Source organism: Lepisosteus oculatus, chromosome 21 (genome assembly GCF_040954835.1).
Source record: "Lepisosteus oculatus isolate fLepOcu1 chromosome 21, fLepOcu1.hap2, whole genome shotgun sequence".
In the NCBI taxonomy this organism is placed as follows: Eukaryota; Metazoa; Chordata; class Actinopteri; order Semionotiformes; family Lepisosteidae; genus Lepisosteus; species Lepisosteus oculatus.
The window spans coordinates 5714571-5728404 of NC_090716.1; the positions used below are offsets into that span (position 1 = coordinate 5714571).

Below are 13834 nucleotides of genomic sequence, written 5' to 3' on the forward strand. Positions count from 1 at the left end.
GGATGTGAGGGGTGATAAAGGGATGCATTGACAAATACTCTAGATTGGAATTTGTGGAGGAGCCAAGTTCACTGCTGTTATACACACAGTACGTAGAAATATGTGCAGGGACTACTATATTTACATATAATTAACATCTTTGTGCTGTGTATTGGTAATAATTGTTGAAGTTATCATTTTCTTTTTTAATAATGCATTAATGCAAATGATCAAATACTAAAGAAAGCCTTCAGCATAAATTTGTTTAAAATTGTCCATGTATTACCATGCATGTTTTGTATTAAAAAAGTAATAATGGTGAAAAACATACACATGATGGAACATAGAGTATGTAGCTAATGGAGTGACATACCAATCTTTTGTGGCTGTTTTAAAGCAATGCCCTCTTTTTCTGTGTCTATATCAGAATGTATAAAATGCTGTAAAACCTGTAACAGATTTATGTCTGATCAGGCTTTTTCACCATATCCACTGGGAGGTTTCTAATGGCAAGTGTCCAGCTGGTGAATTAGATGCACACTATTAATAATCACAGGCAACACATCTGCTGAGACAGTGCCATCCTTGTCTCCCCAATAAACTGAGTAATGATAGAAGCTAAAATGCAATACGTGAAATATGCATGAGGCCTTTTGTTTTCCTTGACATTTTATTTTACTATATACTTGGGATCAAATAAATACAATGCTCTAAGTATAACATCAAACCATCCATCAGCCAATGAAAAAACAAAACAGCCCGTTCAAAGTATGCATTTCCCATGGTCCTGTATACTCAAGTACAGTTATGCGATCACTTGAAATATAGATGTTAAAATATCCAAGTTATGAGCGAAGTGACATAAACACTTTTTGAGGTGTACATACATATATATGTATAGATATTGTACATGATTGTGTATTGCATGTGCTGCACTTGTACATAAAAATTGCTTAACTCCTTAAACTTAAATTACTTTCGTGATCACAGCACAAATGCTAGTGATGAAAGGAGGGGGTGTTTGTATGCACAATATATAATTAAAAATTATGTAGCCATGCTGAAAGTTGTATAACACATTGTGAGTATTGCTTTCAGCACAATGAGCAGGATATGTATTATTGTGCTTCTGTGAAACAAAACCATGAGTCATCACAAGTCAAACTTAATGAAAGTTACTGTATTCCCAGAACATATACTAACTATAAAAAACATCGAAAGTTACAGGTTGATTTAAGACATGGATAACCTGTGTGTGAGTTGTAAAATATGTTATTTAAAACAAAAAGATTTCTATGCAAATAATGCCACTGTTTTCCATTTTCAACTGTATATGATCACATCCACTACCAGCACATTTCAGCCAAGAGGAATGCACTTCATCCTCAGTAGAAGCCAGAACAAAGGGTGTTTATTTATTTATCATGATCTTTGTCTCAAAAATGCTGGTCTTGTGTTTCAGTAAGTGGTGGGCTTTTGATATGTGCAGCATATGCTAAATAACATCTTCTATAAGGAAAGCCCCCTAGAAATATAAATTAAACATCTATTTTTGCCTTACTGGTCTTCTTTACTAATAAAGAATGTGGGGGAACATTTTCGTTTGCTGTATTCTATTTGTTTTGTGCATCTTCTGTGACCAGTGCATTCCTTTTCATGCAGCAGCTGGTAGGTGTGAAAAAGCAGTCTTCTTCTATTTATAAAGAGGAGGCAGAGAGAAGGAAGTGAGAGGGCATGGGGCACTCTGCTGTTCTGAAACGACAGAGTCAGGAGTTAAGTCTGGTTAGAAAGCGCCAATCTTCTCCACTCCTTTTGGTTCGTCCATTTACTTGAATAAAACAAATGAATTATGGAATAGGGAGGGGACTGGAAGAAAACAATGAGCAAGAGCCCTTTGTGTGAGAACTAATTTTAATACTTTTTTTCTCATGTTTTAATGTTCTGATGTTCTTCTATCAGAAAGTCACAGCCTGTATTTCGGGACATTTTTAATGAAGCACTTCCCAGAAATCCATGCACTCCCAGTTAAAAGCACAACTGAAGTCCCATCTTTCCCACAACCATACTGCAGTTATTGTCACTTTGTGGATGCACCAGAGGGCTTTAAGGCCGTTATATTATCCTGGTAAATTGGGAAAAGAAAGGAAAATAGAACACAACGAGGTGTGGAGAGCTTAACCTTTGACCTCCATCTATTCAGAAAGGATGTTCATGACTAATTACAGTAATTTAGAGTGATAGGTCCCTCAAGGCAGGGGGAAAGGCTGGGGTCAGTGAAATGACTAGGGGTGTCAATATGGTCAGGTAATGGTAAATTATTTAAATGAAACAGGAAACAGTAGTATTAGTAATCTGAGTGCTTTATGGTATAAAGATTGATTTCAAACATATTGTTTCTTATTAAATAACTTCTGGCCATGTAAGAATATAACAGCTAAAAACACACCCCAGACAAAGCCATAAAATAAAGGCTTGCATCTTAAACAATTGATTGACATTTTCATCTTTTTCAACCCTTCCTGTCTTCAGTCTCATGTGGGCACATTTCTCTTTGACAAAGAAACGTCAGTATAGTCTTTAATTATTCACGCACGATGGTTAGAGGCTGGTACAGTATATGGAAAAATGTGGGCATAATTTTAAAAAAGCCCTTTTGGCTCCGACCATACAGTACATCTCCAATGGCTGCATGAATGTGAGACTGTGAGGCAGATTTTAGGAAGGAAATAAACATTTTAGTCGATTTTAGTAAGAAAATAAAAAAAAAGGTTACAAACAAAATCAGGCCATTAGGCCCATCTAACTCAATTGGTTACTAGTAGTCAATTGGGGGCAGTTTACCTGACTTCACTTGATTTTGGAGGGGGTATTCCCGTATTTAATTCCGGGGATAACCTCAGAGGGCGCTGCAGTTTGGAAGTGGATACTTCCCAGCGCGCAGTGCACGTTGGGAACGTCACGCAGTGATTTATTGGAGAACAGGAAACTGGAGATAACGAGAGCCGAGGCTCCAGCACGGAAAGGGAGAGAAGTAGTTCTGACAGAAGAGGACGACCAAACCGGGGTTGAACCCTGTTACATTAACGGGCGCTGGATGACTTCGGCCTCGGGCATCCCGGAAACAAAGGAATCCGGGACATCTGTATTTCCGAACTGAGGATAAATTGGGATTTTTATCGACTAAGGAGTTTCAAGTATCCCCTCTGCTTCTCACTGCTCCTCGGATCCCTTGGAAAAGGAGTCTGCTTTTCTTCTGGGCTGGTGACGCGGCTGAAAGGAGAGACCCTCGACAACAGAGAAGCAGCGAAGAGGAAATACTGTACCAATTCGATGTTTTCTGTCCGGCGTCCTCCTAGCTGTTTGCGATGGCTCCCTGGTTAATAGAAACTGGATTATAACGCGTTGCGGGCCCGATCGCTGGTTGCAGCTAAAGAAGATAAAAATTGCAGGATTGCCTTAGTTTACATCTGTTTTCCAGGAGCGTTTGATATTATTATCCCACTAACACTGTGGGTATTTGTAGGAGGTTATTATGATTGGCTGTGATCGTTATATTTTACCTTAATAAGGTAACTTAGTTGTTTTTTAGCGCTCGTAGTTCTTAAAATACATCATTAATTCAGGAAGTCACGGGAATCCAAGTCTCTTTCGCTCTTTCGGGCCTTTGGGATTTTCTTTTTTGCCATCTGGGTAGCTGTTTAATATTTTATTTTACGTCTTTGATGGATTTATTACTGTTGGATGGCTTGGAGGATACCTGATAGCACTTTAAATATTGTTTTTCGTTTTTTAAAAAGCTGCTAATAACAATAATCATAAAGGATTGTATTAACAAGCTCATACAAGAGGGGAAAGTGGAATTGACAGAAGATATTTCCTCCTCTCTGGCAAGGTAAACAGTGTTCTTTGTGTATTTATAAATATGGAGGGAGACAGCGGTTTCTTAACCCCCTCGTTTTCTATTGAAAAGTGTTCCTTTGTTTTAGCTAAGCATCCGACTGTAACGCCTGCACACTTGCAACAACAGAGGGTTACTTTTTCTAAGTTTTTTATTTATTTAAATTGTTTATGAATTTGCAAATACAGTGTCTGATGCAAGGTGAGTTAGCTTTCTTTATGTAAGGCTTCGAGATCACGCAGCTCCATTATCGTGCTGTACAAAGCCTTTAAATGAGCAGACACCTCTAAGAGGGCAGTGGAAAACTTAATTGCTTGGTTACCTACTGGGCCTCTGGCTCGCGAATGGAACTAATCAATACACACACACAGTGCGTCACTGGCGCACAGTAAACTGTTGAATAAGCGCTTTTCACAAAACTGTTACAGCTTTTCCTTCATTCTGTTACTCCAGACGAACACATCTGCTCTGACAGGTAGCCGCCTCCGCTTATTTTTATCATAAAGGGTGCAGAGCATCATTTTTAGACCGAATAATGTACCTATATAAAAAGACCCTCTCCGCTTTTTTTAAACGAGTTTAATATACAGTAAAACTGGTTTCATTTGAATTCCATTTTTTACATTTAAATTGGTTTTCTTTCACAATAAAGGCCAATACTTTATAAAAACGAAATTAGAATAGGAGAATTGGCAGCTTAGTTCTATCCAGCGTATGCTGTACCAATACTGCACAGGAAGGATCTTGGTTGTTTTTCAGGGGGTTGGAATTCGTAAACATTGAGTCTGCTCGAGCTGAAAATATTTCCCTGTGGTGACACATTGTGAGTTTATGAAGAGAAGACCAACGTGATTATTTAAATTCTGCGCTCAATTTATTTTCTTCCCAGTAGAAGAACCAAATATTTTAAGTCAGAGGGTTTTTTCCTGTTTATTACTCTGATGTCCTTTCTGATGATTTATTTGTAAGACATAAACTTCATTTTGAGCAACCAATAGACAGAAGTATGTATCTCTTTAAAGCGTGTGTCCTAAGTGAATGATCATGAATTATCCCAGTACATTAAGCTTGAAAGCCTGCATTTCTAAGTCACTCCAGGCATTCTTTATGCAGTCAGTAATGCATTTAAGATAATTTCCAGGACCACAGATCTTCCACATTATCAGTTTAAATGGATACAGCACTCTGTGTCAATGGAAAACTAAAAAATAACTTATTGATAACAGATATTGAAGTGCCTAAAAAGTATTGTCCAGATAGATTGTCCTTTTTAATTTTCCTCACAAATTGATTGACATTTATGGGTGTACTTTGTTCCTGTCTGTGTGTCCTCAGACCTACCCGTTCAATAGCTAATAAGTAGATAATATTAACCTTTGCCCCACGCTGTGTATCTTTGTAATCAGAACATGTTTTCTGAATAAAAACACCCATACTCCTTAGTTAAGTACAATTAAACTGCAAATTGTTGAAAGAGCTGCTATCATTAAACCAATAGAAGAATGTTGACATGCAAGTAAGTGGGATTGACTCTTGTGTAAGTGCTATGTTGTAAAGGGATATTATTCTGATTTCTATTTTTGACAGTGCATTTGATAAACGAAAACTAAATGCCTTTAATATTAGGAGCTCTATATCTGATGGCCATAAACGTCTTCCTGAGGACAAATTGCCCAGTGTTGGACATTTGGTTGTAAGGAGCACTGAGCTGAACACAATGGTTTCTGACATGCAAGCCATAAAAAGCAAGTGCCTTTAGCACTGAATGAATGTCTTCAACTAGGGATTTTAAAAGGCATTGCTCTATTGTTTACTGTTTTTTTTTTATCCCACATTTTGTCTGGAGCTTGACTGGTAATTCCTGTAATGTATTGCAGAATGTCATAGATCTTGACCTGGTTGTGACATTTCCTGGGACTTAACTACAACAAAAACCCTGGAAAATAAAGTTGTAATAGTAAAAGGCGGTCAATCTGCAGAGCCTAGCTTTTCATTGTGCAGCGGTTGCTATGGCTTTTGTTTTTATCCTGGTGTCCTAAATTGTGCTTCGCTTCTGCAGAAACCTCAACAGAAGGTCCAGTTCTTTCAAATTAAGATGTGCTGGAACCGAAGTCCGCGTCGGGGCCACTGCTTCTGATTTGAAGAAGGCTTGACCGGGGTGAGGGTAGTGCCAGTGTACCTTGAGCTTTACTTACTGTGCCCTCCTCCTCCAGATGATGTGCGAGGTGATGCCCACTATCAGCGAGGCTGAGATCCCGGCCGGCGGTGGGGGGGGTCGAGGCTCCGGGTCCCCCCTGCAGTCGGACTCGGATGGGCACTTCGAGCAGCTGATGGTGTCCATGCTGGAGGAGCGGGACAGGCTGTTGGACACGCTGCGAGAGACCCAGGAGAACCTGGGCCTGACGCAGAGCAAGCTGCACGAGGTCACCCACGAGCGGGACTCGCTACAAAGACAGCTCAACACGGCCCTGCCTCAGGTAACGCTCCCAGAGCAGCCGGAAGGGCAGAAATAATGCACTTTCAGGTTTCTCCCATCGCTGCCTCATTTTCAATTAAAACAACCCCACAGTGGTAAATTCCCCATTGCCCAAGATCAAATTCCACATCTTGCATTGCAGCCCGTAAGGTTGTGTTCTTTTATCCAGATTGCTGCTGGTTGTATTAGTGTTGGATTATACTAATGTGACTTTTTATTTTGGTAAGAATTTACAGGGATAATTGTGGCTACCTGTTGCATTTCCATAGTTACAGGGAAAATATTCTTTTAACATTCAAATAGTGTTTTTGTGGTAGTTGCTTATGGTTGAGAGGAAGACATGCATCTGTGGCTTCTGTTGGAGGTTAAAAACCATATCATTAGAAATATTACTAAACCCTTTTTATCTGGAATTAGTTGTACTTATTAACAGTTATATAGGTCTTGCCTTTGAGAGTCCAGCTTCCCTTGCTATTAATTACAGTAATATATGCATTTAGCTTAATTTTTCATTTTTGTTATGTCGGTACTCCTGTACAATTGCCAAAGTTTCCTAATTGTATTTTTATATCTACCGTTCATTTCTTTAAAGTAATTCCTGCAAGAAATCATCAATACTGTATGTGGATTGAGTTGCTGCTTACCTCAAGAACAACGAAACTGGTTTATAACTGGTTTAAAATTGTTGATGAATTACTGTTGTCTTTAATTGTTAAACTGAAGACCTGCTCCATATATTACTTGAAACCTCTTCAGTGAAAGACAAATCTCAACTAAGTTTTTAAGAACCATATTTTAACTTCTGTGGTGTTTTATAGAATCAGTGTTTTCACTAAGCAGTTAAGAGTGTGTATAACTGGCAATGTTTAACTGGTTTGTTGTACACATTTTACTTGGCAAATGTCTTCTCAAAGAGATTTGATATTTTACCATGTTGAAACCACATAGTAGTTTGAACATCTAGGCCTCTTTAGTGTGCATTTTAATTTAATTCCATCCTTCACCAGTGGGTAACATGATGCGTAACAGAAACCATGAAAGTTAGTAAAAATGTAGATCGTCAACCTGCTTCAGTCTCTCACAATGGCATTTGAAAATAATAAACTCTTTGTTTGAGACCATTATTTTCCATCAAGTTATGCTTTCGGCTTGTTGACGTGACCTGTTAACCTTTGTACGTGTTGTAAATTCATGTGATAGCATGACAACATATCTGTATGTGTGGGCTTGTAATGATGTGTTTTTTTTCCTGTTGTTTTGTCTGTTCCATAAAGGGAGGCTTTCAGGTGTGCTCTTGAATACCTCTTTTATGTTGTCTTGGTTATTGTTGTACAGCTTTACTTCAGCAATGTAAAAACGTAATATCTTTTTGTTTAAAGAATGAAGGGTACGTTTTATTACATGACGGCAGAAAAGTACTTTGGATCTGTACTAACAATAGACTTATTTTTTACCAGAAGATATTTGCCTCACATTTACAGTTGATGAGTGAGCTTTTGTGTGTTAGCTCTATGGAATTTATGGACTTACACGAAGAATAATAAAGAAAAATCCACAATTTAATTCCATTTCTTTAATGTTTAATCATTTGGCCTGTTGGAAACCTTTACAGTAATCAGGGTGCAGAAAAGCCATTCATGTAACAGAAATGCTTTCTTGAGGATGTTTGTGGCTTGGATAGGGATAGTGTTTTTGTTGGCTTGAAGTGGCAATAAAGCTCTCCCTAATATAGTCTGAGCTGAATCCTACAGTAACTATAGCTCTGGCAAAATTGTATTTTGGTGTAAGGCCCAAAAAGGCAGTAATTGGGGGTGGGTTTAGAAATAAAACTGGTGGGATGACCCTTTTCTTTTTATTGATGGGAGCATCACGGGCCACTTTACAGCTGGGAGATCTGCAGCTACACAAGCATGGCCCTTGTGCCATTAGCAGGGGTACTGGAGCAGAAATGTTGTAATTAAAGGTGCCCTGTGGCTGTGGTCAGCATACAAAGAGGCAATCATCTGCTGGCCTGTTCTTAAGTTTCCGATCCAGCCTCTGTGGAAGTGGGAGAGCTCTCTGAGCAAGAGCTGCTTTGTTGACATTAGGGGTGCTCAGATAGAAACCACACACCAGGGAACATTTGGGATTAGTGAATCAATTAGTGAATGAAATTGCAGAATCCAGTGAATTAGTGAGTGTACAAACTACCTCTTAACAGGTAGGGTAACATTAAAATAAACTTGGGCATAGACCTTTTGTGGATTTTTGATAATACTTGTCTGCTTTTTAAACTGTGCTCATATTTGGAAGCTGCCTGTTCATTCGTGTTGACTATGATATAACAGGGCAAATTCCACCATTGTTTTACCCCTTTTTCTTGCATAATTTTGCTTATCAGCTATTTATGAAATTCTCTTTAGATGACCTTGTTTGTTAACTCTTTTTTTTTTGCCTCTAGGACTATTTGAAATGAGACATTCAGATTATTTAATGAACGAAAAAGTGCAGATGGTACTAATAGTGAGTATTGTTACAGGCTTTAGTAGAAAGCTGTAGTGAAGATACGCTGAGTTTCTATGACTGTGCAATTTTGTTTAACAGATGCGTGAATCATGGCCAATAACTACAATATTGTGTAGTTATGAGAAAAGAATGATGCTGTTAGGTTTTGGCTAAGAAGTTTTACTTAAATGCCTGGGATAAAACGAATTAAAAAAAAAACCCTCTGGCAACCAAAGCTATATAACAGCCTGAAGGTCTAGTCTTTTCAGTGGCCAGTAGCTAGTACCTCTTCATAGTAATCAGATATTCAGAATACAGTACCTTAGAAATGAGCACTGCTTCTCAACCCTCTTAACAAATGGCTGTTGTGAGTCTATGTGAATTATGAACTTAAAGCAGTATGGCTAGTGGAAATGTTGACCTTGTTTAAAACTCTGTTTATGCTCATTCATGTCTTTAGTGTCACAAAGTAGCCAGATAGATGGGTGGATTTGTCCTTATTCTTTTTATTCAGGATAAAACATTATTTGGTTCTGACGCGTTTTAAGGTGAACTGCAGTCCAAATTTCCTAGACCAGTTAATAAATCTCAATAAGAAAATAAGTGAATGGACAGTATTGCAAAACTTCACAAATCACTAATTAAGCACAAAATCATGATCTTTGTGAAAGTACTGAAAATCACCATCGTATTGCAACCTCTCGTCTCCCCACAGGCGAGAGCGAGAATTTTCTAGAATTGCGACATGATGCGGCCCTTCCTGCTCACTAGTTGCTGAAATGACCAATGTAATGCGACATACAAGCAAATAAGTATAAGTTTTGCAGCAGAACAGAAATGTTCCAACTTGCTCTGCATGCAGAGTCACCAAGTACAACAAGTGTTTGTCAGCAAAACCATCTCAAAGTTGAGAGCAATATTTCTATTGAATTAAGAAAGATGTGTTCACAAGTCTGTTTATTTACAATGTAATAGAGACGCTTCATGTTACTTCAGATTTTGTTGTCTTGTTCTGAACAGCAGAATATGACGCTGTCCATCCCTGGAAATTTAATCTATTTTGTGATGTAAATCTGAGTTTTTTTTTTTTACATTACTGTGTACATTTTACTTTCATTGTGGTTTGAAATTCACTCAGTCTAACCCGGAAATATAAAAACAGCATTTCAGGTCCCCTTTAAAATTGAGCTTTTCATTTACATTAGTTTAGAAAGAATGCAATAATGCTTGAAGAAATGGAATAATTCAGCACCGTGGTGTTTGAGTAGGCAATGTGCTACCTCAACATAAAAGTGTGTGTGGGGGGGAGGGGTGCTTTCCTGAAAAATGAATTTTCTGTCGTTAGTCTCCTTTGATTTAAAATGTAATTTAGTGCTGGGCCTGCCTGGCTCAATGTAATAAAGGAAGCAGAGAGTGCTACTAAATTCTTTCCTTCCTGCAGTGAGAGGTTTTTTTAGAATAGATAAAGTTATCTTACTCCTCTGAGAGTATAGCCATTGGGCTCAACTGCCTGGCTACACAGCAGTCCATTTTCTTTTTTCATGGGGAAGTGGCATACAGTGTGTGTATATATATATGGAATGCAGAATGGCATTCCAGAGCAGTCCGGCATGAAGTGTTATGTATGTTGAATGTCACGGGGATTGACGATGCAGTAGTTATTGTGAAGCCCAGGACTTCTTAGATTCAAATAGATTCACAAATGCCTTGTTTTCTCGTGAATTGCACAGAAAGAGTAGTTATGTAAACTGTGGGATTGCCGTGTGAGACTGTTTTACTGTAATGGGCCACAAGGACTTAAGCTTGATTATTTTGCTGTTTTTTTTGGGGGGGGCAGTAATGAATTTGAATGTAAATATAGTAAATAGGGATTAAGGCTGTATAATCCACTCTGCCCTACTGTCGTTTTAACCCACAATGTGCAAATTTTCATGAGCCTCCCCTGACTGACAAATTAAAAGGGATTAAATCTCGTTGAGGTCTGAGATTCTGCGTTTGTTTCTAACAGCACAGTGTGGTCTTTGTGCTTGTGAGAGAATAGAGCACACCTCATGTGATTTATTTTTTTTTAGTCAGAAGAGGGAACAGACTAATTAGTCTTGTGATGAGAGCTGAAGATGAAAGCAGGGTTTATGGAAAGATGAAAATGGGTTGTGCAGACCCCAATAAAGCAGTGCACATGTTTTCCCCACTGGATCGTGTGTCTGCCCATATTTCTCCATCTTAAATAGTTTCCACTTGCTAGAAATCGATCATGATTTGGGGCCCACGTCATATGCAGCAAGTTCATTCACGGAAAGCAAAAGACTATTCTTTCTTTCAGTCCCCGTTTTAAAACCCTGAAGTGAAAACTGTGCACCAATGTTAGAAATTGAGAGGAAAACCTACTGTCCTCTAGAAATGTGTCGTTATCAAAATAGATTCTTGTGAGTGTTGGGGGGGGGGGGGGGGGGATGTTAATGGCTAAACTTTAAATGGTTTCATGACTTGTAGTTTGTTGTGCTAATTGCAGCGGAATATTCTGAGCAGCCCTTAAGCATCTCAAGCTTGCAATGCATTTTCCATTTTAAATACATTTTCATGTTAACATCTGTCTCTCCAGTGAGCTTTTTATAAAATGTTAATTGTTTATCTGCTCTTTAAATTAACTGTAGGTTAGATCCTCACCTCCGGCTGTGTAAAAAACCAGCAACTTTGCGGCTGTGTTTTGGTGTCGGAGTGGAAACTCCTTTGTTTGACAGATGTGGTTTTGTCTGAAAAAATCACTAAGCAGGTCACAGGCTTTTGCTAATTTAGTTTTCATAAGCGTGTATTTAAGGCATTTATAGTTTCACAATGACTTTTTTTTGTTGAACGAGTAAATCAGATCCTGCCTAGACTATTTTTAGGTGTATAACTTCAATTGTTTGTTTTACCTTTGGTCACTTTGTTATTGAATATCCCAAGTTCTCATTCCCTCCCTGAAAAGTGTAAGACATCTGCTCTGTAAACTGCTCAGGCCTGGAAGGTTTTTCTTTCTTGGGGCAGACTGAGTAGTTCACCCTCCATGGATATTGCCACCAGAACAATCACTTTGCTGTGCTTACTGCATAAAATAAACATGAGGCGCTGCTGTTCTGGGGTGTATGATGTGAGCATGTTTCCTGAATTGCAGCCCTTTTACAAATCATGTTGAATTAAGGAAAGTATTCAAAAAAGAAAGTGAATGGGTACAACACAGAAATGGACTAATCCGAATACCTGAAGAAAAACTCTCCAAGAAAACATTTTTTGTTTATTTTAACTCCAAATCTGATTTCTGTTTCATAACATGAATGCGAAAAAAAAAATGGTTTCCGTGTTGTCTGTCCAGTACAGATTCCTGCCTGTGAGATTTCTGGCAGTAGTTACCTGGTTTTTGTCTTGAGAGTCATTTACTCTCGGCACAGTGTGGCGGCCCAGGCTGTCAAGAATAGTTATTTTCTTTCTATGGGCTGGTCACTTTTGTTTAGTAGTCTTTTTTATTTCAAATGTATCAGCTAGTCTGATGCACCACTGGAACTAGCAAGGTTGAAAAATATGCATGTTGAATTCAGATCCTTAGAACTGCATTTGTCAAAGGGTCTAGCTGCTGGTGGTACTTGGTCACAAAATCCATTTGCACGTGTGCTTTGGAAGAGTTTTTTTTTTTAACAGGATGGTGCACTACCCACACAACCTTTTCATGACTTAAGATTCTGAAACAGTCAGGTATTGCTTGCAGCCACATAATCTGCCAAAGTTAGCTGTTGGTCTTTTTTCAGACCTGAATTCCGTCACGGATTCTGTCATGATTTGAGTCATCGTGGCATGTCGGAACAGATATTCTATCTGGATTAATTAGAGAGCATTATTTTTGTTTCTCAATAAATTTCCGTTGTGGTTTAAACTCAAGGACTAAAAGACTGCTCTGTGTGACTCAAATACTCTCTTAAAAAGCTACCTGCTACTTGGCAAACCCCCCCTAATATTTTGACATTTTGTTTCTCTACTTTAAAGGGAAGGTGGATTTTATTTTTTTAATTGTGGAGAATTGTTTGTTGGTAAAGAAGCACCATGGCAAAAAATAACAGGTCAAAATACAGTTCAGGTAAGAGTTACAGAGCAGGCATTTTTCTTCAGCTGGCTGGCTGGAACACAGAAGTGCACAGTGCACAGAGAGAAGCTTCAAACACAGATGGTGTTTGTAATGTTGAATTGCTTTGAGGTTTTGTTTTTTCTTTTCATGTTCAACTTTTTTGCGTTTCAGCAAGAGTCCTAAGGAGGAGACTAGTATAAAAAAAATGCTGTCTGTTCAGTTGGATTTTCAGACTCTGCCAGTTTTATGAACAGCAAAATGCCATAACTGCAAATCATCCCATATGGTCACTTAATTTTGCCTGAAAGTTACTTTTCATGTGAGCTCAGCTGATCTTAGGCCTTACAGACGCTTTGTAGAAGACATTTTTTTTACTAGTTTTTGCTATACTTTTGTAAGGATCCTCTTCAAAACATCCTGTTCCAGTTTATAGTTTCTCTGGACTGTGCATAATGTCTGATCGTTAGATGGTACGTGGATTAAGGCTACAGATATCTCTAGACCTTTTTCTTGTTGCCACCAAGGACATTCTAGTGAACTGCTCTAAATGTGTTATATATGAAAGTTCATTTACAAACGCTGGGGCCAGCGTGGTTTGTCAAGACATGGACTGTATCGCAGAAACGGGTAGCTAACTGAATTGGGGTCCCTCAGATGGCAGGCATGCGATCGTAGTGGCGTTCTTGCTGTTTGGGGGTTGGCATGATCTGGGCGTGCCATGCCGATGAGCTGTGGGCACTGCGGCGCTCGGTGTGTGCACGACTCGGAGGGTTTTACCGAGTCGAGATCGTTCGCAGTTGCTGATTTAGCACTTGTGGGAGCTTTGAACGAACAAGTTATTTTAAATAAGAAAAGCACTTTTTTTCCCACGTGTGTAAATACGTGATGTGCCAAGTCTTTA

The 13834-nt window shown here is 38.7% G+C and overlaps 1 protein-coding gene across 15 annotated transcripts in view; it reads left to right on the forward strand.

The window, feature by feature from the left end:
- Positions 1 to 2940: 2940 nt before the first annotated feature.
- Positions 2941 to 13834, forward strand: part of LOC102688419 (liprin-alpha-1) — a 42347-nt gene continuing 31453 nt past the window's right edge. For 8 of the 15 annotated variants that reach the window (XM_015338535.2, XM_069181472.1, XM_069181470.1 and 5 more), the window contains exons 1-2: positions 2941 to 3871; positions 6091 to 6354. In XM_015338535.2, coding sequence (XP_015194021.1) covers positions 6091 to 6354 — 264 coding nt within the window. In that variant the 5' untranslated portion in view covers positions 2941 to 3871. The remainder of the gene's footprint in view (positions 3872 to 6090; positions 6355 to 13834) is intronic. The other 7 variants (XM_069181474.1, XM_069181475.1, XM_015338545.2 and 4 more) reach the window with 1 other exon arrangement.